The 26330-nt window shown below is 44.0% G+C and overlaps 4 protein-coding genes across 8 annotated transcripts; 2 read left to right on the forward strand and 2 right to left on the reverse strand.

The window, feature by feature from the left end:
* Positions 1-1112: 1112 nt before the first annotated feature.
* LRRC42 (leucine rich repeat containing 42) lies at positions 1113-8254 on the reverse strand. Its single transcript, XM_076340165.1, has 8 exons — positions 8171-8254; positions 6729-7216; positions 4141-4272; positions 2939-3057; positions 2437-2525; positions 2239-2352; positions 2004-2088; positions 1113-1598 (listed from the first exon to the last, which is right to left on the reverse strand). The coding sequence occupies exons 2-8, from the start codon at positions 7199-7201 to the stop codon at positions 1342-1344; spliced, it is 1269 nt and encodes a 422-aa protein (XP_076196280.1). The 5' UTR covers positions 7202-7216; positions 8171-8254; the 3' UTR covers positions 1113-1341.
* A 118-nt stretch (positions 8255-8372) lies between these two features.
* On the forward strand, positions 8373-12460 carry IFT25 (intraflagellar transport 25). Of its 2 annotated transcripts, XM_076340173.1 has the most exons (6): positions 8373-8842; positions 9254-9360; positions 10049-10117; positions 10334-10412; positions 11471-11514; positions 11999-12031. In XM_076340173.1, coding segments are annotated over exons 1-5 (354 nt in total). In that variant the 5' UTR covers positions 8373-8744; the 3' UTR covers positions 11472-11514; positions 11999-12031. The 2 variants fall into 2 exon arrangements, with proteins under 2 accessions (XP_076196288.1, XP_076196287.1); XM_076340172.1 differs by lacking the exon at positions 10334-10412 and having other exon boundaries at positions 11999-12460.
* Positions 12461-12637: 177 nt separating this feature from the next.
* Positions 12638-16973, reverse strand: DIO1 (iodothyronine deiodinase 1). Its single transcript, XM_076340171.1, has 4 exons — positions 16610-16973; positions 15221-15364; positions 13810-14009; positions 12638-13329 (listed from the first exon to the last, which is right to left on the reverse strand). Exons 1-4 carry the CDS (start codon positions 16941-16943, stop codon positions 13264-13266), a joined length of 744 nt encoding a protein of 247 aa, XP_076196286.1. The 5' UTR covers positions 16944-16973; the 3' UTR covers positions 12638-13263.
* Positions 13995-25733, forward strand: YIPF1 (Yip1 domain family member 1). Of its 4 annotated transcripts, none has more exons than XM_076340168.1 (10): positions 13995-15035; positions 18192-18266; positions 19934-20097; positions 20771-20851; positions 20963-21050; positions 21180-21296; positions 22371-22537; positions 23182-23364; positions 24349-24443; positions 25457-25733. In XM_076340168.1, the coding sequence occupies exons 2-9, from the start codon at positions 18236-18238 to the stop codon at positions 24436-24438; spliced, it is 921 nt and encodes a 306-aa protein (XP_076196283.1). In that variant the 5' UTR covers positions 13995-15035; positions 18192-18235; the 3' UTR covers positions 24439-24443; positions 25457-25733. The 4 variants fall into 4 exon arrangements, with proteins under 4 accessions (XP_076196283.1, XP_076196282.1, XP_076196281.1 ...); XM_076340167.1 differs by lacking the exon at positions 13995-15035 and adding an exon at positions 17957-17990; XM_076340166.1 differs by lacking the exon at positions 13995-15035 and having other exon boundaries at positions 17997-18266.
* Positions 25734-26330: the final 597 nt, after the last annotated feature.

Here is a 26330-nt window from a genome sequence, read left to right on the forward strand (position 1 = left end):
ACAGTCATCTTCCTCCCTGTTGAGATGCTGTTTTGCTAAGTCTCTATTTGTGCCATTATTTGTCTCAGCAGAGGGCTGATGTAGTTGCCAGTGGAAGCTATTAATAGCCTTGAGTTTCTGGGAAAAAATGTAGGGCTTGAATGCAAGTATGTTTGTTTGTTTGTGTGTAGTCCTTTTTTGAGGAAAATTCAGCAATAAAAGAACAAAGAGAGAAAGGGGTTTAGCTCTTTATGCATTTTTAGGTGAAGTTTCTTTTCTTGGCCTCTTCATGATTTCCAAGGATGTGTTGCTTTTCTTGTCGCTGAATTATGGCACACAACTGTGTAAAAGGAAGATATCCTCTCAATAAGCACTAGTAGAGGAAACCTGTAGTAAATTCTTGGCCCTAGAGACCTAAGAGTGCAGTGACAGTGGCAGTGCCCAACTCATGGGCACCGTGCACCTCAGCCAGTTTTGACAGAAACGCTCAGGGCAGGAATTCAATGATAAACACACCTGCAGTATTACAGCTCTACTCCTGGCTTCAGACAGACCAACCCAGAACCAGTCTGAGTATCTAGTTTTTTCATAGCAAATACGTGTAATTCTGTGAACACTTCCCTGAATGTTTTTAGATGGGGAAGTACGGTTAGTATATTGCAGGCATGCATGCGCACTGAGAATAGGTTTTAAACCACAGAATGCTCTCAAATGCAGCGAATTTTCTTGTAAGGGAGAATATATTACAACTGCAGAGTCTAATCTCTACAGTAACCCAGTTTCAGCTTTCATTTCCTGGGCTAAAATGAGAGATAGGGGACTTCAGTTCTACTTTGGATTTCTGCAATAGCTGTTACCGAGGGGTTACGCTGTCTCTGCCTCCCTCCCCCGGGGCCTGCGCTTATCCTCTTTGCTTTCTCCCTTTGTCAGAGCTCTATCAGCACAGCCTGGTGCTTACAGGCTGAGGTTTATGTTCTACCAGCTCTATTAAAGTCCCAGGGCACTTGACAAGCACAGTGCAGCTTCATTTCCGATGAGCTGCAGTGATTAGTCTTCTGCCCCTCGGGAGGCAAGAGAGGAGAAGGGATAGGACCAGCTATTTTTGTGAATGATATCTATGTCAGAAGAATTAGTTAAGGATAACAACAAAAACTTTATTTGAAAAAATTATTATGTATTGAAAATATACAGTAGTATCATCAACCTTCTTGACTCTATCGCTCCCCAAGCATAGGTTAACCCATGAGCATATCACAGCAACCAGATTTAACAATACTGGTCTCCTTTGTTACTCCCTCTCAATATGTCTAAATTCTGTCATCAGCAAGAAAACAACAAACAAAAGACCCACTTCTTTCTGACTCAGTAGGTATTTAACAAATCCCAGTCCTCCACAGTGAGGCACAGATGCTTCTGTTTGGAAGTCCTTTCTCTCTCTTGTTCAGCCAAAGCTCTTTTTTTATTGTTCTTTAATTCGTGGCTCCCTGCAACCTCCTTTTGCAAAGATAAATGGCAATTTTGAACTTTTTCCTTATAAAACTGCAAGTTTCCAGATGCTTTTGTTTCTGCCTCTGCCAGCGTGCATTTGACTACTTCCTCTATTCTGTGTGTCTTGCCATCTACAGAAAAAAAAAACAACCAAGTTTAGATTTTTGGGAAAAACAGAATTATGCTGTAAAATGCACACTTGCGTTGAAAATTGTTTTGGCCAAGCCAACCTGGAATACTGACTGCTTTGCTGAAAAGTGCATAGGTAAAAATAACATTTATATTTTGGACTTGGAATTTTAAGGAGAAAACTCGGTTATTATAAGTTGCCCTAAGCATGCTGCCATGCTGTACTTTAAGAGTTATCCAGCAGTCTAACAAATGAAAAAGCTCAAACACATTGTAATGCAGTTACACAAATGGCTGAAATTGCACACCTGAGATGCTATTTGTACTTTAAAAAATAAAAAAGTATGAAAATATTCCTTGTAGAAAAGAAAACAAATAAACTATGTGGTCTCTATGCAGTTACGTACAGAAGTGCAGAGCTGCTGTTCTGGATCTCAAGGTGTCTTGTGGCTTGATGGCCTCCATAACTGCCTGCTCCCACTGCAAAACTGTCTGAAATAACATTTGAAGGAGTTAAAATGTTTCTTGTAAAATTTACAGAAATATCATTGGAAACAACTCTATCCCTTATTCTTTCCTATTCAGTGATTTAATACTCCATAAGGACAATTTCTAGAGTAAAACAGACTTAAAACCCCATACCTGCTCCGCCCATCCCTCTGTTTTGCAGTTACTATGATCAAATTCTTTCAGAGGCACTTTTGAGTGAACCAGGCCTATCTGCATTTGGATCCGCTTAATGACGGCATTAACGTCCTAGTGAAAAGGGAAATAAAATAGTCAGAGGGGAAGAACGTTTGATTACACTTGTCCAGTAAACTTAGACGGATTTTTTTTTACCTTGAGACCTGTTTCAGAAATGTCCAAACAATTCAATTTCTTGAAAGAAAGAAGATATCCAATTCCCACATCTGTGATTTTAGGGTTACCTGTAAGGTCAAGTAAAGTTAACTAAGTCGCAAGATGTGGAGAAAGATGATCAGAATACCAAGAAACTATTTGTTCCAAAAGCTAATATTGGAACAAGGGGGTTTTGGCCTTTTTTTGTAGTACGCTTCATGTTTTGGAAGTGAGTCAAAACTGACTTTTTCCCTCTAATGATCAAAATACAATTATTTACAATAACAATTCTCAAACTATTAAAAATATTTGTGTAAGTAGCAAGTGGCGGAGACTACAGGTATGACCTGCGCCTTCTGGAAAGTCATTGGTGAAATGTGGGGTTGAGTACTTGGCTCATGGGAATCATCAAATGAATTGTATTCCTTCAATATTAAGGAGGATAAATTCTTTATCAGAAAGGATACAGGATGCTTCTAATATTAAACCATGAAGTACTTACAAGACAAGTCTAATACCAAAAGATTCTCAAGTCCCTTTTTCAATACTCGTACTGGTGCTGTCATTCTGCGAAGGCCTGCATCTGATAAAGAGTTGTCTTTCAGGAGAAGCCGTTTTACGCTGGGAGGAGAGATACAAACGCATAGTTCATAGTCATTATTTTAGACAGTTTTGCAAAATGTCCTAAAACTCTGTGTCAGAAGGCCGGGGTCTTCCTGTGCCAACCCTTCAGGCCACTTTGTTAACGTTAGTAAAAAGTAGCAAGAAAGAAGCCTGGGTTAGTAGGACTAACAAATATCTTTATATTGCCTCTGCTAGCTCAACAGAAGCACTTACCTGACGAGCTACTCCCAGAGCTCCAGTGACAAACCGATCCTAGAGCACAAGCATTTGCTAACAGAGACAATAAGGTTCTTTATACACTGAAGTTATTTAAACCAGGGCTGCCACTCTCAAATCCACTCAAAACTAAAAAGAGAAAAATGCTTGGCAAAATGGGAGAGGACAGATTTGGTAAGAGATACGGCAACGATTTTAAGTAAGCAATGAGGTATTATAACATAGATGAACAAAACTCAGGGAAAAACATAACACTAAAACATTCTTCAGAGCCCTTCAAGACAAAACCTTAATGCAAAATGCACCAAAATCTTATAGTAACATAGTATCTGCTAATTAGCAGTCATCCTGCTTATTGATTTTCAAAATTTTCTACTTTTCAATCTTTAGTATCAAACAAAACTACAAAATTTATTTCTTTGAAATGTTACTTAACTAAATATTCAACCTACTGCTTGCAGAAATCTTCATCTGGAACACTGGTTTGGTTAAAAATTTGGCTGATAAAGTTTCCTCTTAAAAAAGGAAATAAAAGTGTAAAACTGTTCCAAATACTTAAGATGCAGTTTTTACCTGGCCAGCGGGAATTAAAAAAAGTTGATGTAAAAACATGAGACAGTAAATTATCTTGCACATTTGTAGGACCTTTTATGATTCAGTATGTGCTCTGGATCATGTGCTTTGCATACAGTAAATTCTGTATTTTGTTTACCTCAAGAATGGGGTTTATGAACAATCGAAATCTTCAAACTTACACATTGCTGCCTGTGAAACTTTCCTTTAAAGTCACAGCTTGATTCTTTGAACTGCTTAGTGATAGGAAAAGAAAGTGTCATTTTTAGCTATGTGTCAAGAAATCAGTACCTAGACAGAGCCTCTTTGGTGAGGTGTTCCAGCAGTTCATGTTCATCTCCAAGTTTACAACAGGAGAGATCTAAACACGTCAGCTCCCGGAAAGACTTAATTTCTTCTAGCTTTTCAGAGATAACCAGGTATCTGCAAAGAGAAAAAAAAAACCCAAAAAGCTATCAGTGTAGGCACCTATATCCTCAAGTGTCACAAGCATAACACAGTCGTTTCTTGTAAGTACCTATGTGAAAATTGACAGAAATTAGCCAGCTGTCCTAACTACCTTTTTATGTGCAGTCTGCACACAACACATCTGAGTTCCCAGTCTTTTCCTTGAACAAATGTCATGGGTTTGCTTTCATTCAAAATATTGGACTAACAATTAAGACTTCAACTTGCAAACATCGCAGTTAGGGACTTCTTTACAGATTATTATTGTATTATTTCAGAATAATGCAGAATATATATTCCAGATTACCATAAATCAACTTCACAAACTGCTCTTCCTCAGTATCTAGGAAGTGTGTAGACAAACCCACGTTCATCCAGGTTTAAAATCTACTTCAAATTTATCAGGATAGCTTGTCAAATGGCAAAATTTTACTTTTTATATACGTAAATAAAATACTTCACTAGAGAGAAAAGTCCTACAGGACACCTGCAGGACTCCAACTAGAGCTGTCACTACACCCCAGGCAGTAGTTATTCAGTGGGTTATTTTTCTAGCTGCGTTGGTTCCCTGATCTGATTCACTCTGCAGCCATGCAAACATCTGTGCTGGAACTATTCAGTAGGAGGTTTAGAGATGGGAACAAACCACTCAAGAATGGCATGCATGAATATGCAGTAATAAGCACGTAGCAGTCACTACCTCACCAATCTCCTCTGCATTTACTTCTTATTGTCCCTGTGGCAAGACAAGCCCCAAATTCACTAATCTCTCCTGAATTTACCTTATATTCCCCACAGCAAGACAAACCCCGAGGTCAGCATCTTCACTGCTGAAATGAGGGGCGCTTACTAATTTGATCCCTCAAGGAACACCTCTTTGGCCATGCAAATAAGGGGACCTTAATATCCTCCCACTGCAAGTATACCTATCAAACTACCCCACCAAATCCCTTTGCCATGCAATTCAGCTATGCGGAAGGCAGTATGTATAGTCAGAGTGCAAGCCAATTCTTGAGAGATACTACTAACTCAAGGGGGTTGTGAAGAGAAGAGTAGGCTCTTTTAGAAATAAGATTCATCAGAAAATGCCTTAATATCTTACTTCCTGGATTTCAAAGGCTCAATACTTAACTCGGCTTTCTGTAATGGCAAAAGATGCCAGAGGTAACTTCATTCTGAATTAAGCCCACAAAAAGTATCTGTACTAGAGATAAAAAGGGAGTAGGTTTAAAAGATAAAACAAAGGATAATTGACCTCTGCTCAAACATTCCTACTGTGCTCAAAACACCCTTGGCACTTCAGATGAATATGCCTGTACTTTGATTTTAAACTGGATAAACCATCCCTTTTTCAAGTGTACAGATGGAAGACAGACTGGTTATATTACTGGGAAAGACTTTAGTAGGAGCAAGGCTTTAAAAACATAATCCAGTTTTAAGCTTTGTAAGACTTTCTTTTAGTGAAAAACAATGTGGACATTGAGAAGATAGAAAAACTGGTGCTGGACTCTCATCAGAACCTCGTTAAAACATGTTCAATATGGGGATGGGAACCACAATAAACCTGCCTGACTTCAAAGCCTGTAACTTACCTACAAGACTGTATCTTCTTCTGAGCCCCCAAAATGAAACAGGATAGCAAGCTTATAGTAAATAAACCCAGACGTTTTGCAAGGGTGTATTTTATCTGTACAGTCAGCTAAGTATGTTGAAATGCTTATAAACAGCAATTACAAAAACGTCCCATGAAATACCTGAGAAGGCATTAAACACACACATTGCTATGGAAGTGCTGATTATTATTGTTAAAAAATAGTTGCAGGTTTAATCCTTCACATAAAATTCCCTGTTAGTTAACACGCATGTAGTCTGTTACCTGTATTATGATTTGTATCTTAGAATGAAACTAGCAGCTGCACTTGTAGGAAAGGAATCATAAAATCATAGAATCACAGACTCATTTAGGTTGGAAAAGACCTTTAAGGTCATCGAGTCCAACTGTTAACCTAGCACTGCCAAGTCCACCACTAAACCATGTCCCTAAGTGCCACATCTACACGTCTTTTAAATACCTCCAGGGATGGTGACTCAACCACTTCTCTGGGCAGCCTGTTCCAATGCTTGACAACCCTTTCGGTGAAGAAGTTTTCCTAATATCCAGTCTAAACCTCCCCTGGCGCAACTTGAGGCCATTTCCTCTCATCCTATCGCTTGTTACTTGGGACAAAATGGGAATGGAAATGGGACAAAATGAAGCAAGCAGCAAAGTAAGAAAGACAAGGCTCAGGTAATTTCATGAAAATTAGGTGGTGTCTTAAGGCCCAAGAGATTTCTTTTTTATTATTTTTGAGAGAAAATAATTTAATGGAAACTTTAAGTGTGCTAGCAAAAAGCACTAGCAGACGATGACATTTGTTACTGAACACACTTACCTATTCCGCAAGCATAATGAACATAGCACCAAACTGCCATATGCTTCAGTAAACTTCTGTAGAGCTCTCAGTCCCGTTACTGGTTCCGTGAACTTCTGTCTTGCTTCTGCAGCTGAAAAGAGCTTTTCAGCAATCTGCTCTGGGAAACCAATCAACGAGTCAATGTGATCAACATTGTCAGAAATGTAACCCAGCACCAGGCTGAAGAGAGACTTGGCCGAGTACCGGAGGTTCCCCTCCTTAGTGTACGTGAAGATGAAATGATCAGTCCTCTGCCTCCTTGCCCTATCGTCCTCCCTGTTCATACAAAGCTCCACCGAAAATCCTCTGGAAAACAGCCTAAAAGGTCTTGTTTTGGGAGTGACATTCTGTATGCCGCCTGCACCCTGATTTACCACGTGCAGCTTCCCATTTTCACGCACATATATTGGCCCAGTATCCAAATGGCTTTCTGAGTGGAGACAGTAAGACATTCCCCTCGTCCAGTTCTGCAAAAACAAACCATAGACAGGTAAAGAATAGCCACAGAGGAAAACACTACTCAGGAAAGACCCCAAACCCTGGCAGCTTTCCTCAATGCCCCGAGCGCGCATGGTCATGTAACCCTGCAGTGCAAGGAAGGCCAGGCTGTGTGGAACAGGGCTGTGCACTGCCATCAAACCACAAACACCAGTCAAGTGAGAACAGAACCCAGGGCTGGCAGAGAGGTGAAGGGCCTTTGCTCTGGCAGGGCCCTGTTGCTCTGTGCCTGGTGCCCATTAGTGGCCTGGGGCTGGATCCCAGTCCTGCACGGGAATGGGCAATGGGAGGGGTTCTGGGGCTGTGTGGGAAGCCGCCCCCACAGCTTGGCCTGGCTCTGCTGCAGGTGGGGAGGAGGAGGAGGAGGGCAAATGGCCGACTGCAGGAGGGCAATGGAGCCTGCTGGAGAATCTCCCTCCCTGGCAGGGTGGGCAGCTCCTGGTGCCCCTTCCCCAGCCTAGCTCAGCCGGTGCCGGGGGGCTCTGGTTTGTGAGCAAGGGTCCTGGCAGGGGGCAGGAGGGCGCAGACCCTGCCATGGCAGGGAGCAGGGGAGGGACGGGGTCCTGTCAGCTCCTACCCTGAGGGGCTGGGGGCTCAGGTCCTGCGGAGCGGGAGGAGATGGGGCCCTGCCTGAGGGGGGAAAGGGGTGCTGAAGGGATCGGTCGCTGCCCGGGAGGAGGGGGGCTGAGGGGATCGGGTCCAGCCCTGAGGGGGCGAGAGGGGGGGTCGGGCCCTGCCCGGGGGGGTCTGAGAAGGGATCGGGCCCTGCCGGGGGTGAGCGCGCGTGACCGGGTGCAGCCCCGAGGGGCGCAAGGGGAAGGGTCCCCGCCCCGCGGCCCCCGGTCCGCCCCGGCCGCCAGGCGCGGGGCAGGGAGGCGAGCGCCCCGCGCCCCGCCGGGGCCGCCGGCCCGGCCCCCACCTACCTGCCCCGGGAGGGGCCGCCCCGACGCGCCGTCAGCCGGGCCGCGGCTCGGCGCTCCCGCCGCCCATCCCGCAGCGCCCGCGGGCGGCGGGCGGAGCCGCGCCGGGGGCGGGGACCGGGACCGGGTCGGGGCCGGGGCGGCGCGGGGCATGCCGGGAGCGGGGGCTGAGGGGAACGGGGCTGAGGGGTGGTGGGGTGCGCCGGCGTCCCGGCCCAGCCTCCCCCGCCCTTGTGCGGGGCGAGCTCCCCGCTCCCAAATCTCCCGCCCCCGCGGCGGCAGCCGCACCGCCACCCCTCCGCGCGGGGCCCGGCGCGTGAGACTCCCGGGAGGCCACGGCACCGGCGGGGCCGTGAGGGGCTCTCGCCGCCCCGCGCCTGTGAGGCGCTTAGTCTGAGGCGGCAGGTCCCGCAGGACCCCGCGAAGCACGGCGCAGCTCCCGCAGGCGGAACGGCGGGCGCGGGCGGGCGGCGCGCAGGGACGGCGTTGCGGGTTGCGCGGGGCCGCCGCCGTCGCTTAGTAGCGGCAGGCCCGGCCTTCCCCTGCCCGCTGCTCCGCTGCCGGCCGCCGCGCGGGGATGAGGGCCGCCGACTGGTGCCTGAGCTCGGCGGGGGCTGCCCTCGTCCTGGCCACCTCCAGCGACGAGCAGCACCCCGCCGAGAACATGGCGGACGGGTGAGGACGGCGCGGGGTGCTGAGGGGCCATGAGAGGTGTGCGGGCCCCGGCGGGAAGCGGCTTCTCCGGGGCGGCCGCTCCCCCGAGAGATCCTTCCCGGTGCTGCCGTTACCGCAGCCCGTCGCCGGCAGGCTCTGTGTTTTGCCTACCCGCTCATATTGGCACATAATTTAACTTTTCTGGGATCCCCGCCATTCGTGAGTTCTTGTGTGGTGCTGCTCGGGTACAGAGCCTGAACGTTAAAGTATTAATACTTCCAGAGGGCTTCCCCATTGTCGTACAGGGGTTTGCTTAAAATACCCCAAATAAAAATGGCTTTGCAGCTTTTTTTTTTTTTTTTTGGTGATAAATTTCAAGGCGGTTATAGATGGAAAGCTGCAGGTGGGGGTTTTGTCCTTTTTTCTCCACAGAAGTTCAGAAACGTTTTGGACGACGACAGGCATGTTCCCACAGGAATTCATTATTGGTTTTCCTAAATGTGTAAAAATCAGCAAAGTCGCAATCCAGTGTTATTTGGGTAAGACTTCATGTATTGCAGTATGTAATACACAGTATGTTAAAATGTGTGTGTGCCTATATGTAAGTTCTCACAGCAGTGTCACATTCTGTACGTAGTCACTTCTAACAGATTCATAAAGCTTAATTTAAATCATAAAGTTTCATTTAGCTTACCAAAGCAGTTGTCCTCCAAATCCAAAGTTTTTCATAAATAAATTGGAAAAAGATGGAAAATCTACCCCACCTGCACTTGTTTTGTTCTTACAACACCTTGTATTGAGCTTGTAATTAACTGTTCTGTCGCACAGTGATGGCTGTTCTAATTTAATGGACAGGACTACAATACTTCCTCTTTAATGACTTATTTTGAATATTGATTTGTATCATTTCGTAGGACAGAACTCTCTTAGTCTTTTTTAAATAATGTGAAGGAAAATGTGAGTTCTAAAACAGGAGGGACTGTTAGAAGGTCAGAGCATGGAAACAGGAGCTTGACCATTAGCAGAGGCTACACAAAAGATGTGAAAACTTGTCATTGTTTGTCCAACCTGGAACATGAGGATGGCGGTTGTATTATAGTCCTACCCCATAGGTTAGAAGAAGAATGGATTAGTTAATACTTTGTAGATGAAAAGTGATGCAATAAATATAATTATCAATAAAGAATCAGAATTTGTATTGATATTTTAAATGTATATATATTTTAGTGCGGACCTTAAGGATTGAAAGAAGCGTATCTAAAGACCCAGTAGGTTTTGAACAGTGCATTGAAAAAGGTAAGATTCTGAATCTGAAGCAGCGGGGATTTTGTGGGAATGATGTTGATCTCTGTATTTGCTGATTCATTTACTATTTCTAGGTTTCAGAATAACAAAGCTTGTGTTAGGCAAACTAGGAAGGATTCTGATTGACTTTTATTGTTACTACTAAGATAATTCATCAAAAATAAAACTTGCTAATGAAGCTTGAAAATGTTTTTTTTTTTTTTCTAGCAAAACAAGGGAGGATAACACTAAGATGTGTGCCCTGGCAGGTGTCTGAGAACAAGATTGGTCACATTGTCAGCCTTTGGTAAAGCTTTGTGACCTAGACTACTTTTGTTAATTTTAGTTAGTCTTGGTTAGTATTTTAACTGCATGTTTCACAGGGATCCCCATTTTCCTGCAAAAATTGCTTATGATGTTATACCACAGAGTAGTTCTCACAGTAACTTAATTACATTTTCACCTTAGCTGCCTGAATAATTTCAGTGATGCTCTTCTGGTGGAAACTATCACTTTTTGCATACATAATATCAAATTTTTTGGGTTCCCTGTTGGTTTCTTTGAACATCGAGTGAAAACATAGACATTTTGGAAAAATAGCCAGGTTTCCGTTCATGTAGCCTCGTGCTATATAGCATCATCTTCCCAACTTGAAAACTGCATTTTTAGATGAATAATGATAAACAAATACACCGGGAAGCAATACTCTTTATTCTAAAGTTAAATCTTAATTTTATGCCTTTGACTAAGTATACATCGTCTGTAAAATTGTGCTTATAAAATTGAGTTTAGATTTTAGTTAGGTTCTGTTTAGCCATACAGATAAAACCATCCTTTTTATCGTTATTGATACACTAATTTTTTCAGTGAGTCACTTTAACCCCATGTCTATTTGTTGAGTAGTCAAGTGTGGCTTGATGATTATTTTATTAGACGTTAATGTAATAGACACATTTAAATGAAGTTTATGAACACTGATGGTCTGTGTAGCAGTTTGGGGATGTAAAATGCTGTATAAGGGCTAAAAGCACTACTTGTGCACTCACTTTTATGTTCCAAAAATTAAAGCCAGACTTACATAGCATAATAGAGTGCCATTTCCTGCATTGGTTGGTTGGTTTGTTTTTGTTCTTTTTAAAGCCTCTTGGGTGACATTTTGTAAAACAGTGTAATGAGTGGTATATATATACACTGGGATATTGCAAAAAGTATTTGTTCTTTTAACTCACCTTGTAAAAAAAGAACAATTTCTATATGCAGTGTAAGTTCATGGTCCTAAACTCTCTTGAACTCTGAAGTCCAGTGAAAACTTTTCACAGCATTGCACGTTATTATCCATTATTTGCTTTAAAATGTATTTTCTAGATTTGCAACACACAGAAGGACAACTTCAAATGGAAGAATTTCCAGTGAGTATTTACAGTGTACATCAGTAGTGGTTCGTGACATGGGATGTCTAGACTACTGGGGAGAAACCATGAAAAAACAAAACGTCTTTATTTACAACTATTGTTAAATTGATGTTGGATATAGGAATTTGTAGATCATGGTATGAAATTGCACTTCCCGGCTGCTCCTTTGTAGATTATGGTATGAAATTGCATCTGCCTACTGCTCCTAACTATGTGAAAGAGCTCTTTCCAGAAGTGTGGCAATCTTTCCTCCTTCAATTGTTGCCTTTAAGGCAACGTATTCGGGAGGGATGGGACTTTTTTGAATTGCTGTCACCTAAAGAAGCTCTGAAGCTGGCTAGATGTATTCAAAGAGCTTGATTTATGTGTAATTCAAAAATAGACACCGGAATATCTAGATCCTTCTAACAAACTTCTGCAAATGTTGTTTGATAGTTACGTTACTACAGAGAATGCAATAACACTTTTTTTCCTTCTACAGCTTCCTGATTTCCAAGCCACTTACTTGCGTTTTATCATCAAGTCTGCCTTTGATCATTTTGTATCAGTGCACCGGGTGATGGCAGAGGGCACAGCAGAAAACACTTAAGTCCAGCTTAAATTTATACCTCAGGTTTTTTTATAAAGAAGTTACAGTTTGATATCTGTAGCACAGAGAATATTTATTATTAAAACCTTGTATTAAAGTGGTTTTTGAAGGTATGGATGTAGTATGTATTCCCCACCGGTTTAATGTATGTAATGCAGTATTCAATATTGTAGTAACAGCTTTCTAGTTTTATAACCTAGACTGTTACCCTAGAACACTTGAACATAACTGAGTCCATTTAAATTAGTATGTTTATATCAGGCTTTCTTAATACATGAATTAAAACTAGATTTCCTGTAAAATGTTTCCCTTGCACTCTGAGTTAAATAGAAAAAAAAGTGTGAAATACTTAAATGGGAGGTATTATTCCTACTGTCAAACAAGTCCTTCAAAAGTTCTTAAATTGGCAATTTTCTCATCGGCTCAAACTGTTCAAGATTAATAGGATGAATATAAATGTCTACTAATGCTCATAAATAAGCCGGGGCGGGGAGAGGGGCAGGGTGGGGAGGGAAATAATCTGAAGCCATATGAAGTGCTCTGATAGATTTTTAATAATTGCAGATCAATCCCTTGTTTCTATAAATATTTTCTGGAATCAGGTCACAGCCGTCTGTGCTTTATGCTATGACTGTCATTACAAATATTAATAGAAACAAATGTTGATAGAGATCGTCTTACTCAGAAGCCTTCTGAAGTCAGTGAAAGTGAACATTTAGGAAAATTGTATGTATACAAGAGAAAGAGAATCTTAATAATGTGAAATCGGTTGGTTGGCATGCCAGTCGACTTTTGCAAATGTCACCACCCCTGAAGTTTATCCTGCACGATATTTCTTACAAATGTAAATGCTGGCATCCAGTCCTGACAGCTCAATGGACCCAACTAGTATTCACTACTGCATGTGGTATAAGCGTAGTAAGATACTACAGTGCAGTAGCTGGGGTTGTAGTGATGAGACTTGAAAACCTCCATACAAACACATAATGAACCACATTACAGATGCTCTTTAGATACACATACGTTATTCTTTTTCTTGTTGTCTCTATTGTTATTTTTAAATTCTTTTTCTTCTTACAATTATGTCTATGAAAACTTATTCATTGAGCTTTTTTATCCAGATAGTCTTTACTCTGAAGTCCTCTTCTCTTCTTTTTCTATTTCAGTTTTTCCAGGATGGCGCGTATTTCCTGGGGGTGATAATTCCAAGGCCCCACTCCTCCCTGCAAAGGCAATAAAATTATACAGTGATGCTCAAGTAGACAAAGTAGAAGTCCTTTAGAGCACAGCAGTTGGCACCAGAACTGTGGGCAGGTGTGCTTGGGCTTCCTTTGCATGACAGCCAGTACGTGGGAGATGGTGTATGCACAGGTTACACCCTGCTGTGTAACTGGGAACGGGGCCAGCGTCTGGATCCTGGAGCTGGAAAGCGTTCCTGGATCCCACAGCTTAGGTATACCTAGGTTTCCTAATGAGCCAGAAGACAAATATTTGAGCAAGACTGAGGTGTACATCAAATATGTACATTAGAAAGGCCGAGACTGGTTTTGCTGCAAGTCCTTTTCTCTCCATAGTTACAGTGAATTGTGAAATTTTTAGTTCTCAGACAGAATGAAATACTGACTGTTAAATGTAAAGCATTCTCAAATTATTTTGAAATTTAAAAATCTCAATATATTGTGCTCATTGTTGATATTTTTTACCTTGTAGATGACCTTCCCTCCTTGAAGTAGATACAGTCGTTCTGGCAAGGCAGCGTATTTTGAACTGCTCAGGTTTTCCATAGTGTCTAAAACCACTGGACATAAAGGATTATTTTTCTGAAGAAATTGTGCTGCAATTTTTCGATCTTTGAGGCTTCTGTGATTTTTAATAACAATATTGTTTTTAAAAGCCCATCCATCTAAAACAAACGAGAAAGGGATTTAGCAAGGAACATTTTAAATAGGTGTTAAGGGTGGAGTTGTACTGTGTGTCATATCCCAAAACCGTGTTAAAAGAATACTGCAATTTACTCCTAACACCAAAACTTGCCATGAAATGAAAGCCCCCCCCTCAGAGTATGAGAGCACTACAGCTTTTCAAATAAATAGTCCCAAGAGCTATTTTTTTTTTTTTTCCTTCAACTTCAGCAAACTCTCTTTTCCCCTTGCCTTGGACTCGGAAATGTTTGATGTATTTCAGCTGAAATTTTCCCACATAAATCAACCCTAGAAAGATACCAGGTGGGGGACTTGGATCCTATTTGAGTAAGGTTTGTCAAAATTATTGGCACAGAGGGGATTTTAAAATAGTAAGTAGTGCTATCAGCTGATAACCGTTCATTTAGCACAGTTGCAACAATAGTACTGTTCATTCTGCTTGATTCTACTCATTAAGCCTATAAAACAAAATTTCAGATCTGTGAGAAGTGAAACATTTGAGCCAGGGCACACCTTCCTTTTTCAGAAATATGCAAACACACATTTGCACACAACTCTTCCTAGTAAGGTAGAAACTAGTAAAAGGTTTTGATGACTGATTTAGTTATCTGTTTCTCAACTACTGAAAGTGATGTATTGTTAGAAAACTTGAAAACTGTAAACGTTATGTTTTAGAAAACCACCTTAACCCTGGGATAAAATCAGTGCCAATGTGTTGCTTAGAGTCCAGTGTAGATAAAAGAGTGTGTATAGCTTGTTTGCTAAATCTTTCAAATTAGAGTCTGCATCCTGTTCTTGAGACATGTTAAAAATGAATTGTCTTTGTTTAAAACGCGTAACATGCTGGCATTGTACACTTAACCTTTGCTCTATGAAACGCTTCATTTTTTTCCTTCTAAAAGGAGCTGTACTAACACTGAGAGGAACTCTTGTAGATACAACTATGTGCTTCACCTTCACAGAGATGAGTGTCTTCAGCAGGAGTACCTTGGTGTAAAGTCAGATGTGTGGGTAAAATCTTTGGAGAATTAGGGACACAAACCAGTGCCTAGATTTGGCGTTGCCACTTTTGGTTTGAGGAAGATTTCTTTCCCGTTTGCAGTTCCCTCCTTTTCTAACAAATTTTCTTCCTAAAGGGAATGATAACGCGTCTGAAGTTTTGGTAGGCATTACTGTGATGTTTGTACTGTACCTACTGCGTGAGCTTCTTCAATGTAGATGATAAGGAAATCTGCTATTGAGCTGAAATCTTTGATGAGCTTGTTGAACTCATCAAATTTTAACATAAACGAAGGTCAGGTGCAACTTCCAAAATTCAGGATTAAAGGTCGGTTATCTGGAAAAAAGGGGACAGTTTGTGGTTAAATCAGTGGCGGGAGAAAGGACAGAATTAAATACATACACTGATTTGAGCCTCTGCCGCAGAGTTTCCTGGGCAACAGCAGGTAAGTCACTTATCCCGTAACTTTCTTCTTAGGACTTCAAAATCGGCAGCAGAACATCTGCATCTATGCAAAACAGGCATAAAGATGCTTTCTTTTCCCTAGCCTGGCTCTGACCTCTGCCGCATCCAGCAATGAGCTTATCCAAGGGGGACGCTTTCCTTTGTAAAGCCCAGTCAAGGCAGGAGGCACCGTGCAGTCACACAGCTTCTCGTGTCCTCGTCACGAGAGCGAATTCCCAAGTTGGCCATCCCATTTTGGAATAGGGAAGTGATCTGAAATGGTTATACAGTGTGTAGCACATCACAGCCTCCCCGAGGTCCTTAGTACGAAGGAACCTCAGAAATACTAAACATGATCATCTGCAAGGTTTTTCAAAGGACAGTGGTTCAGAGATGTCTTAATGCTGTTTAATGAACCCATTGGACATGTCTTGATTTTTTTCAGAGGTGTCAGTTCTAGCTGAGCTGGGTGGAAGCTGCAGACTTTTCAGTCATGCATCACAGGCTTTCATGCTTTCAATGTATTTCTGCAATTTCCTGTCCAAACAGAACTCTGGTTATATATTATTATTTATTAAGCTAATGTAACACCAGCTGCTGGCAAAAGTGTCCGTGCAGTTGCTTACAGATTAACACAGTATGTGCCCACAGTTGTAGGCATCTGTTTGCAAGGCCTCGATTTAAGAGAACTCGCAGGATTTTTAAGCACCTCTTTTAGTCTTGGTTATGCTAAATTATCTGACATTTGTTCAAGATCTTCCTTCTGGCTGGGCTTATCTTCAAAAACTGCTGCTAGCATAGATTCACATCCTAAAGAATCTAATAAAGGGGGTGCCTTCTTGTAGATATTGTGTATCTCTTCCAAATTTACATCCCATTTTCTACATTAAAAAAAAAAAAAATATATAAAAAATTAGAAAAGCAGAGTTAGAGAAGGATGTAATCCCTCCGATGGGGACAGAGACTGCAGCTTAATGATTAATTCCACATTCTACAGAGATCTTGGTGGGAGGCAGCAAAGTACAAAGCAACAACTTCTGCTTTATTTTTAGCCACTTTTGAATCTGGAAAAAACCACTGTGTGTTTTCTAGGCTTGAGGGTGGCTAAGGGAGCTGGTGTGGGACTGACTTACTGACCTTGCATGAAATCAAGGAGGTGACGAACTTCCCCGTTGAAAGCCACCACCGGCGTGTTGGGAGCAGGATGTCCCTCGTAGGCTTCGTCCTCCAGCCTCTTCCACTTCACCTTCAGCACAAAGAGCAAATACTTGAAGCTGAAAAAAGTTGGACCCCAGTTTTCGTAGCTGAACTTGGGATTCTCATTCATTCTGCTCTTTTCGCCCTGTTTTAGGATGTATCTTTTCATGGCATTAGGGAACAGTATCATCAGTGTTTTGCCAACGACAGCACACGTAGTAATGTGCAGAAGAATCAGGATTTTTTGTAGGAATACCCTGATGCCGAGCATCATGGTAGAGGAGGTCTGACCGCTTCCAACGGGAACACAGTGTGACGGTGGGGGCAAAGGTAGACGGCGAGGGGGAGGAAAAACCTTCACGTGTTTGGCCAAATTTCTGCCTTGCCCTGCACCCCGTCGCCTCTCCGTGGACTTCAGCGTCTGCGTGAGCGAGCAGCCTGTCAGCTGCAGTATCTCCGTCTACACCAAAAGCACTAGTTACAGTGACGGACAGATTTTTAGTCCTAACTGCGCAGTTAGAAGGCTTATTCACAAATGCATCGTGTATCTTACTAATGAGAGGAGCTGAATCGGGACGTTTTTCCCAGAACCACAGACTAAAAGTGAGAATTATCGTAGCAGCACCCGAGGGTCTGATCCTGCCAGCAGTTACGCGTTTAGACCCCGCACGTGCAGGGCTCGGAGCGCTAAAATTTTCGTATGGGACCACCGATGCTGATGCTCAGGGCCTTGGATTGATGCAGCCATTTGCATTCTGCGTGTGCTGTGCAAACAGTGTCTTGTTCCTACAGCTCTGCCTCCTTCAGCGCTCCGCCGCACACTGGTATTTGCCACTTTGGGGCTGGAAGGATACCCCAAAAATATACATACCCCAAAAATATATATAATACATAAAAAGATAAATTATCAGAATATATAATATACATTTATAATAGAATATGTAAACGTATATTTATAATCTAGGTGTGTGTGTATGTAGGTATATAACATGCATAAATACAGGAGCCGGTGCCCCGTTCTTCTAACACCCGCCCAGCAGAGCTCAGGGCGCCTGGGCGCAGCCCAGGGCCTCCGGGGCCTCCGTCGGGCGCCGCGGGCTCTTTAAGGGGGCGGGCGGAGGCGGAAGAGGGAGCACCGCGTGGCTTCTGATTGGCCGGCGCAACGAGTGTCGCCGGCATGTTTCTTTTGAGCCAGAGAGGCGGGGGAGGAGAGGAGAGCAGCGGAGCTGCTGATTGGCTGTCGCCGCGCGCCGCCTGCGGTCCCTTTAAGGGAGCGGAGCGGCCGCTGCCGGGAGCAGCGGTTGGGCTGCGGAGCCCGGAGGTGCGGGGGCTTCGCCGGTCCTGCACCGGCGCCGCGGCCAGCCCGGGGCGGCGTGACAGGGGTGGCCCAGTGGGACGCGCGGTGGCACAGACGGCCTGGGGCAGCGTCAGGGGACGCGAGCGGCAGCTGGGACCGGCACAGAGGGAAGGGGACGGGATCGGCGCGGGGCCTGCGGGATCAGCGCTGCCGCCTGTCTTTCAGGAGGGTCGAGGCCTCGGGGACCTGTTCCTCGAGCAAGCGGATGAATGGCGACTGTGGATGACCTCAAGTTTCAAGGTAATCGCGAGGTTGGGGGCCCAGCTGATGGAGTGGTCAAACTCTTGGAGGCTTGGAAGCATTTCTGAGCTTTGCTTTGGGCTCCGCTGAGCAAAAGCTTCCCTGCAGTTTTGCCAGTAGTGTCAGGAATGTCTCCAGTTTTCCGAGGTAAGATTGTGCCGTCGGTGAGCTAAAAAGTGTTACCTGTGTTGACTGAAATCCTTTGTGACGGGAAGATAAAGCTGAAAACAGGCAGAGCACTCTGTAATTTGGAATGGAATGTAGTTTCAGACTTGCTTAAGCATATTTACTGATAAATAAATAAAGGTCTGAAAAAACTGATTTTTGGAGAGGATTAAAACTACCCATTTCGACAGCCTCTTCAGAGAGGCAGCTGCCCCCTGCCCTTGCAGAGACCGGCTGATTGTCAGATTGGGGCCGATCGCAGGAAGGAAAGGCAGGCTTCAGGGGTACCAGTTTATCACACAAGGCAGATTAGCAGGAAAGAAAGGCTCGCACTTTGTTAACTAAGTAAATGTTCAGCTTGATCCATGTCAGTTTGGGCTTTAAGAAACAGATCATATTTGACATGCCTAAACCTGGGACCTGTACTGTTTAATGTCTTCATCAATGACACAGACAGTGGGATCGAGTGCACCCTCAGCAAGTTTGCAGATGACACCAAGCTGAGTGGTGTGGTTGACATGCCTGAGGGACGGGATGCCATCCAGAGGGACCTGGACAAGCTCAAGAAGTGGGCCTGTGTGAACCTCATGAGGTTTAACAAGGCCAAGTGCAAGGTCCTGCACCTGGGTCGGGGCAACCCCCGGTATCCATACAGCCTGGGGGATGAAGGGGTTGAGAGCAGCCCTGCCGAGAAGGACTTGGGGGTACTGGTGGATGAAAAGCTGGACATGAGCTGGCAATGTGCGCTCGCAGCCCAGAAGGCCAATCGTATGCTGGGCTGCATCAAAAGCAGCGTGGCCAGCAGGTCGAGGGAGGCGATTCTGCCCCTCTGCTCTGCCCTGGTGAGACCCCACCTGGAGTACTGTGTCCAGCTCTGGAGCCCTCAGCATAAGAAAGACACGGACCTGTTGGAGCGGGTCCAGAAGAGGGCCACGAAAATGATCAGGGGGATGGAACACCTCTCCTGTGAAGAAAGGCTGAGAGAGTTGGGGTTGTTCAGCCTAGAGAAGAGAAGGCTTCGGGGAGACCTTATTGCAGCCAATCAGTACTTAAAGAGGGCTTATAAAAAAGATGGTGGCAAACTTTTTAGCGGGGCCTGTTGTGACAGGACAAGGGGGAATGGCTTTAAACTAAAGGGGGGTAGATTCAGACTAGATATAAGGAAGAAATTTTTTATGCTGAGGGTGGTGAAACACTGGCACAGGTTGCCCAGAGAGGTGGTGGATGCCCCGTCCCTGGAAACATTCCAGGCCAGGCTGGACAGGGCTCTGAGCAACCTGATCTAGTTGAAGATATCCCTGCCCACGGCAGGGGGGTTGGACTAGATGACCTTTAGAGGTCCCTTCCAACCCAAACTATTCTGTGATTCTATTCTATGATTCTAAACTAGTGATGTATCCTTTCTTGGGCTGTGTAGGGATCTTAATGTAGTTTTTTGAGCCACAAAACCAAAAATTTTTGTAGCTTGATCGTTGCCTCTCTTGTAATGTACTTATTTGCAGAATTTGATGATGCAGCTAATTTGCTTGCAGCAAATCCTGATGCTACCACAATAAGCATCGACGAACCAGTTGAAATCCCCAAGAATCAGCACGGTCGTCTGCAAGAGCCTGGGAGAGAAGAGGATGATGAATTACTGGGGACCAATGACTCTGATAAAACAGAGGTAATACTCTTACGCCTACAGTGCCTCCATCAGCATGCACGCAAATGGTGCTGACAACACTGAGGTATTTCTAGAGGATACCAGGGACTCATGCTGTGGGACTTAAAACTCTGCTTCTTCTCTGTCACAGGTTACTTTCTCGATAGCAGAGTTGGCAGAAGCAAACATGTGCTGGCTCTTCAGCTGTTGTGGTTTACAGCCTAGGAAATTGAACAGAAATGGTGGTGATTTAAGCTAAGAAAATACGCCAGGAGATGAGCGCAGCAGCAGCTGAAAACCCAGCACTGTGTTTGTTTTTGTTGGTTCTGCTGTGGGGTTGGTGACTCTGGCAGGAGAGCAGGAAACTTTGAAACGGCCAGGGCTTGTCTGAAGGCTCGGCTAATGCAGCCATCAACGACAGTGAGGGGACTTGTGATGCCGATGAAGGCATGTGTTGTAAAGGATGTGGTGGAAGGTAGTATCTGGCTGCTCTTTAGGGAGATAAGACTAGCTGCTGCTAAGAAATGTTAGAGGGGGGAAAGGGAAACCGTTAAATAATTAAATAGTAAGCGCCACCCTGTTAAGTTTGTTTTCTGTCCGGGTACAGAAATCTTTTAACTATTGTGTAAATGAACCAGTAATACATAAATTGCATGCTTTTAATGTTTTTTATGTTGCCTTTCTCCCCATACAGCTGCTTGCAGGACAGAAGAAAAGTGCCCCTTTCTGGACATTTGAGTACTACCAGACGTTCTTCGATGTGGACACTTACCAGGTTAATACTACACTCCAGAGGAGAACTATTGTCTGAGCTATGCGTTATCCAGATACTGAGGTTTTTTTCAGTTTTGCATCTTCAGTCGGACAAATCTGTATGTTTTCATAGGTCCTGGACAGAATCAAAGGTTCGGTTTTCCCAGTACCAGGGAAGAACTTTGTAAGGCTGTATATCCGCAGCAATCCTGACCTCTACGGTAGGTACGAGGTGTGACAAGTTCTCTTCTGTGCTAAATGTTTTGAGTTTGTATTCCCTTTTACTTGCTAACCTTAAAAAAACAAGAGGGCAGAGGAGTTGTTACTGAACTTGTTTGTTTCCTTTTAAGGTCCCTTTTGGATATGTGCCACACTCGTCTTTACCATTGCTGTTAGTGGCAATCTCTCTAATTTCTTCATCCATCTGGGCAAGCCAACATACCACTATGTGCCCGAGTTCAGAAAAGGTTTGTAAGTAGTCGATACAGTCCTGAGTTTGGTGGGGGTTTTTTTGGGTTTGTTTTTTTTTTTTTTTAAATGCGCTAGTGAAGTAATGTAAAAACAGGTCACAGCTTTGATTTAGCAGAGTCTTTTGATTGATTGCTTTATTTAAATTTTTAAAGATGTGAAACAAGTCCTTAAACTGGGCTGTAACTGGCGGAACCCTGCTCCTCCAGAGCATAAAGTAGTTACAGGGTTTTAGTAGAGCAGGCAGGAGTAATTAGAGCAGTTATTTTTCTAGCCTTAGTGAATGCCCCCTTGTACAGAGAGTGCAAGCCCAGCAGTGGCCACTGTGGTGCTTTTGTAGGTGCCTTTCTGGATCCATGGCCTCCTAGGAGCCTGCAGGCCTCAGACAGAACATGACTGAATTAGAGTATTACTCATAGCACCTACTGAGGGCTGGAAGTTGTTAACCTTCTGGCAAACTGGAAAATAAGCAAAAGATGCTCAACTGATACATGCCCCAGAGAACTCGGAGTGAGGAGCCAATGGTCTGTACTGGTTCTTGTAGTTTGAAGGAGACTGCCGTCCCTGCAGAGGAACGTGGCTTCTGTTTGTTTCCAAAATCCACAGCGTACTTGGAAGAATGCTGCCGTTTGGGAATCCAGTCACTTCAATAGTTTCAGATTTGATACTCGTGTCTGTGTTCCCGTTCAAATTTTTTAGGATGTCTGCATTCTATTCTCATTTTTCAGTAGCTGTTAGTAGCTGAATTTCTATTTTTAACTAAGTTTTTCTTTCCTATGTTGCTCTTCCTTTCACACTGAAACTGATAGCATTTTGTACACAGGTGTAATAAATTGAAAATAGCAGGAGAATACTTTCTGGAGTCTTTACTTTTGAACTAACTTGAAGTACTGGCAAAGTAGTGGGTGTAAAGTGGATGTAAATGCAAAGTTCTCAGTTTATTAATAATTCATACTTTATATTTTGAAAGTAACTTCAAAAGTAGCTTTCTAGTTTTCAGGCTAAATACTTCTACGCGTTTGACTCTGGCTGGTATTCTAAGTAAAATGTGAAATCTTTCGTCATATTTCCAGTGTCCATAGCAGCAACAACGATTTATGCGTATGCTTGGCTTGTTCCCCTTGCTCTCTGGGGATTCCTGATGTGGAGGAACAGTAAAGTTATGAACATTGTTTCCTACTCGTTCCTGGAGATAGTGTGTGTATATGGCTACTCCCTCTTCATTTACATTCCCACAGCGGTACGTATGGCCTAAAGAGTGCACCATTATTACATGCCCTGCAAAAAGGTCCTGGTTTAGAAAATTTGTTTTTTGCTTATAATATTGTTCATATTAGTCAAAATCTTGGGGACCGGGCAAATCATTTGCTCCTTTTGCTTGGCTAGAATAAAGCTTTTTGTTTAAGCTTGTCTAATGCAAAGACGTCTCGTAGGTCCTGGAAAAGCCCAGGGCAGGTCATTTCCCCAGAGGCAGCAAATCCAAGCAAGGGATGGCAAGCTGGCGAACCTGGCAGGCAGCCCGAGGCAACTTCAGGAATTGGGATGTGCATGTCCCCAGGGTACAGGCATCGATCGGTGTGCAGGATGGCAATGCTGATGGCTCCGAGGACACGTTTCCCTGGCAGGGACCATCCTGGGCCACTCTGGCAAGGGGCAGGCTTTAGAGGGAGTGCCATAACTCGGGGAACACACTCTTGTGTCCAGGAGTAAAGCTCATCGCTGCTGTTACTCTTTCCTCAAATAACAGAGACATATCAGATAAAGCATGAGTTAATCTGTGCACAGATTGGCTGGAAGTGATTAAATGTCACAGAACAATGTGTTAAATGAATGAATCCCCATTTCACACAGTCTCCTTAACAATCATTTTCCTCCCTTTTACAGATTTTATGGATCATTCCACAAAAAGTGGTGCGCTGGGTCCTGGTGATGTTCTCCCTGTGTCTTTCGGGGTCTGTTTTGGTGATGACCTTTTGGCCCGCTGTCCGAGACGACAACCGGAGGATTGCACTGGCAACCGTGGGGACCGTTGTCCTGCTTCATGCTCTGCTGGCTGTCGGCTGTTTGGTATGACACTGCCTTTCCTTTTCACTAACCTGTTATTTCCTGGGACTGGCGACATGTTATGGTGCAGGGAAGGAGGGGCTGGCTAGTTGCTGGAAAATCTTTTTTAATAAAGAAAGAAATAGTACTTCTGAAGTAAGAGTTCCAATTATTTCAAACATAGCAAAAATTGATGCCAATCTGCCTTTGACAGTGCCAGTAACGAACTCAATAATGAATGTGTCTTTAGCACAAAGTCACTCACAGATTAGTCTTAAGTTTATCTGGAATTCGTCATAGTATCAGCAAAGCATTGATCTTTATTGTATCCAGTTACGGCTTATTGGAATAAGTACTATGCTTCGTTAGTCCTTTTAAAATGATTAAACGCTCAATATGTAGTGTGTGCTTATGAGTTTTATGTATGAAAACATAAACCTGCTAGAACTTAGTAAAATACCAGCGTTATGGAAACAGAAGACCCTAGCACTACTGAAATACATAGTGATGAGAACTTAAATTATTTGTTGTCTCTTTGTTGCAGTAGGTAGAATGACATCATCCAGGCTTCAGTTCTGTTCCCCCCCAGGTTCCAGAGTAGGTAGATTTGGTTCCCCGCAGCTCAGCGTGCAGAGAGGCAAAGGCAAAATACAACTCTCGTGTCAGCAGGAGACTTGCAGCTGACTTCAGTGGGGCTCTTGTCACTGGAGACTGCCTGGAGCTTCATCAGTTAAAACAGCAAACAGTCAAATAAATATCTGCAATCCAATCCCTTCCAGTACAGGTCTTTTTTCAAAGGCCTTAGCTGCTGTTATATTTAAAAGTACAGTTTAGAGCACTATTTTAATTGACTGTTTCTAATCTGATAAAACCAGAAAAGATCCAAATTTGCCATTTCAATGCTGTGTTTGTTTCTTGTGAACAGTGGGTGTGGAAAAAGCGAGCTGGGATGAGGGAGAACTGTTTGTTTCTCTCTAAACAGTCTTTTTCTCCTTTGTAATAATGTAGGCATACTTTTTTGATGCCCCTGAACTGGATTTTCCTGCACCTATTATCCCTGCTCACAATGGAACAACAGTAATAACAAAGAGTCAGTAAATAAGGTAAGAATCCAATCTAAACTTTCTTCTGTAATCATCACAGACATCTTGAAACTTTTCCCCATTACTATGGTTGAGTGGAAAAGGGTTTAACAGACCAATTTTGCCAAATGGCACCTATGTATAAATACCATTTATTAACTTTTCTTCCAGTTGGAAGTTTTAAGTATAGCCATAAAAACGTAAAAGACTTTGAGGAACAAAGACATGTTATCTTTCTTTTCTTTGAGGTTTACTCTTGTCAGAGAAACACACATTTAAATAATCTACTCAGTCCCATAGGTCATTTCAAAGATTTTTTTTTTTCCTCAATCCCTTACAAAAGCCCAAAAGTGTTTGTTAGAATTTGTACTGCACAAGTAAAATTTAAGCAATAAACCATTATACTCCTATTTCCCTTTCCATGTAATCTTAAAAGTAAATTGGATTTTTTCCCCTTGATGTTTGTGACGACGTGTTTCAGAGCAGCAGCTCTGGGTGCGGGGACATCTGTGCACTCTCAGAGCAGGACTGACTCAGAGCCTGAGCCATCCATACGGACTGCATTCCTTGTGTGGGATGGTTTGAGGTTTTGCTTCCTGGTAGCTGGGAGTGCTGCCAGCGGCAGATGACATTTGAATTCTGTTGGAGAGATGAGACGTGGAGCAGGTCCAGGAAAAGGCTAATAGACATGCAGAGGCCAGGCCTCTGCAAGTATACCAGCCACAAGTGTGTATGTGGAGATCAGAATATTTACTGAGTAGAAGCTGTATTAGATTTAAAAGAAAAAAAAAAATGGCCAAATATGCCTAGCAAAAATGATCATTAAAAAAATTACCAGCTGTGACACAATCTAATCATGCAGATCAATTTTGGAAGCTTTCCTCCCACAAAATCAGTTTCTCATCCGAGGTGCCTATTAAGATTCAATATGATAGTAATGAATTTTAGTATTCAGGTATAAATATGTGCCTTATTGTGTCCTCTGGTGCCTGTGAGGAGCTGTAATATTCACAGGAGTTATTTGTCTCTTTCAGATTACAATGCCTGTTTCTCCACCTGTACAGTAATTTTATTTTAGATTATTTTTTCACTGAAGAACATGGAAGGTGCAAGAACAGGGGATGTTTTTTGTAAAAGAAAGGACAGTGATGTCCCACGGACTTACGGACATCTCCATGCTCACTGGAGACTGACTGGTTCCGTAAGGAGAGTGAACTGTTGATCTTAATCCTGTACAGCAGTTTTCCTTTTCTTAAATTCCGTCTGCGCTCACCACACTATTTTGCCTCTGAATAAAGTGTTCTGAAGGTGGTTTCTTACTTTGTTCATGATCTTCCTCCTCCAAAGCTCTCTAGAGGGTTTGATAAGAGGCGTGAAGGTGGGGCAGAGGTGAGCCAGGTGTTACTGTTGAACCACCTTGAGGCATGCGTATGCAGCCACCGAGCTCTTTCAGTAGCCAATGCCACCCTGAAAGCGGTTCACGCTGTCCCTGCTGCTTTCCCGGGTCCAGCTGCCTTCTTTCCCCTCAGCCATGCTCGCCCTCCCCGGGGGGCTGGGCGGTTACGTTTCCCGTTGTCCCTCAGGCCAGCACTGAGGGGCCCAGCTGGGCCTCTGCCGTCGCGCAGGGGCCCGGGGGAGCCGGGTTCTCCTCGGGGCGGGCGAGGCGCCCTGTGGCGGGGCGGGGGCCCGCGCCGGTGCGCGGGTGTGACGGGGCCGCCCTCAGGCCGCCGCGGGGCACGCCGGGACTTGTAGTCCTACGGTAGCCGGCTCGTCACTTCCACTCGGGGGCGGGGAAAGCGGGCCTCCGCGCCTCCCATTGGCTGCTGGCCGCCCGGCCTCCCGGCGTGCGGCGGAAGTGGCGTGCGGCCGGCGGGGGTGGCCGTTGAACGGCGGAGACTTTGAACGGCG

The sequence above is a fragment of the Aptenodytes patagonicus genome, chromosome 5 (genome assembly GCF_965638725.1).
Source record: "Aptenodytes patagonicus chromosome 5, bAptPat1.pri.cur, whole genome shotgun sequence".
In the NCBI taxonomy this organism is placed as follows: Eukaryota; Metazoa; Chordata; class Aves; order Sphenisciformes; family Spheniscidae; genus Aptenodytes; species Aptenodytes patagonicus.

What these genes read in the sequence shown, in the direction of transcription:
- LRRC42 (XM_076340165.1), bottom strand. Translation starts at nt 7,201, where the DNA reads ATGTCTTACTGTCTCCACTCAGAAAGCCATTTGGATACTGGGCCAATA. An exon ending in ACCAAAGAGGCTCTGTCTAG is followed by an intron (nt 3,058 to 4,140) that starts GTACTGATTTCT and finishes CTCTCCTCCCAG; the next exon opens with CGTAAAACGGCTTCTCCTGA. An exon ending in TTTCTGAAACAGGTCTCAAG is followed by an intron (nt 2,353 to 2,436) that starts GTAAAAAAAAAT and finishes CCTTTTCACTAG; the next exon opens with GACGTTAATGCCGTCATTAA.
- IFT25 (XM_076340172.1), top strand. Translation starts at nt 8,745, where the DNA reads ATGAGGGCCGCCGACTGGTGCCTGAGCTCGGCGGGGGCTGCCCTCGTC. An exon ending in TGAACAGTGCATTGAAAAAG is followed by an intron (nt 10,118 to 11,470) that starts GTAAGATTCTGA and finishes TGTATTTTCTAG; the next exon opens with ATTTGCAACACACAGAAGGA. An exon ending in TTCAAATGGAAGAATTTCCA is followed by an intron (nt 11,515 to 11,998) that starts GTGAGTATTTAC and finishes TTCCTTCTACAG; the next exon opens with CTTCCTGATTTCCAAGCCAC.
- YIPF1 (XM_076340168.1), top strand. Translation starts at nt 18,236, where the DNA reads ATGGCGACTGTGGATGACCTCAAGTTTCAAG. An exon ending in TCATTTACATTCCCACAGCG is followed by an intron (nt 22,538 to 23,181) that starts GTACGTATGGCC and finishes TCCCTTTTACAG; the next exon opens with ATTTTATGGATCATTCCACA. An exon ending in TGCTGGCTGTCGGCTGTTTG is followed by an intron (nt 23,365 to 24,348) that starts GTATGACACTGC and finishes GTAATAATGTAG; the next exon opens with GCATACTTTTTTGATGCCCC.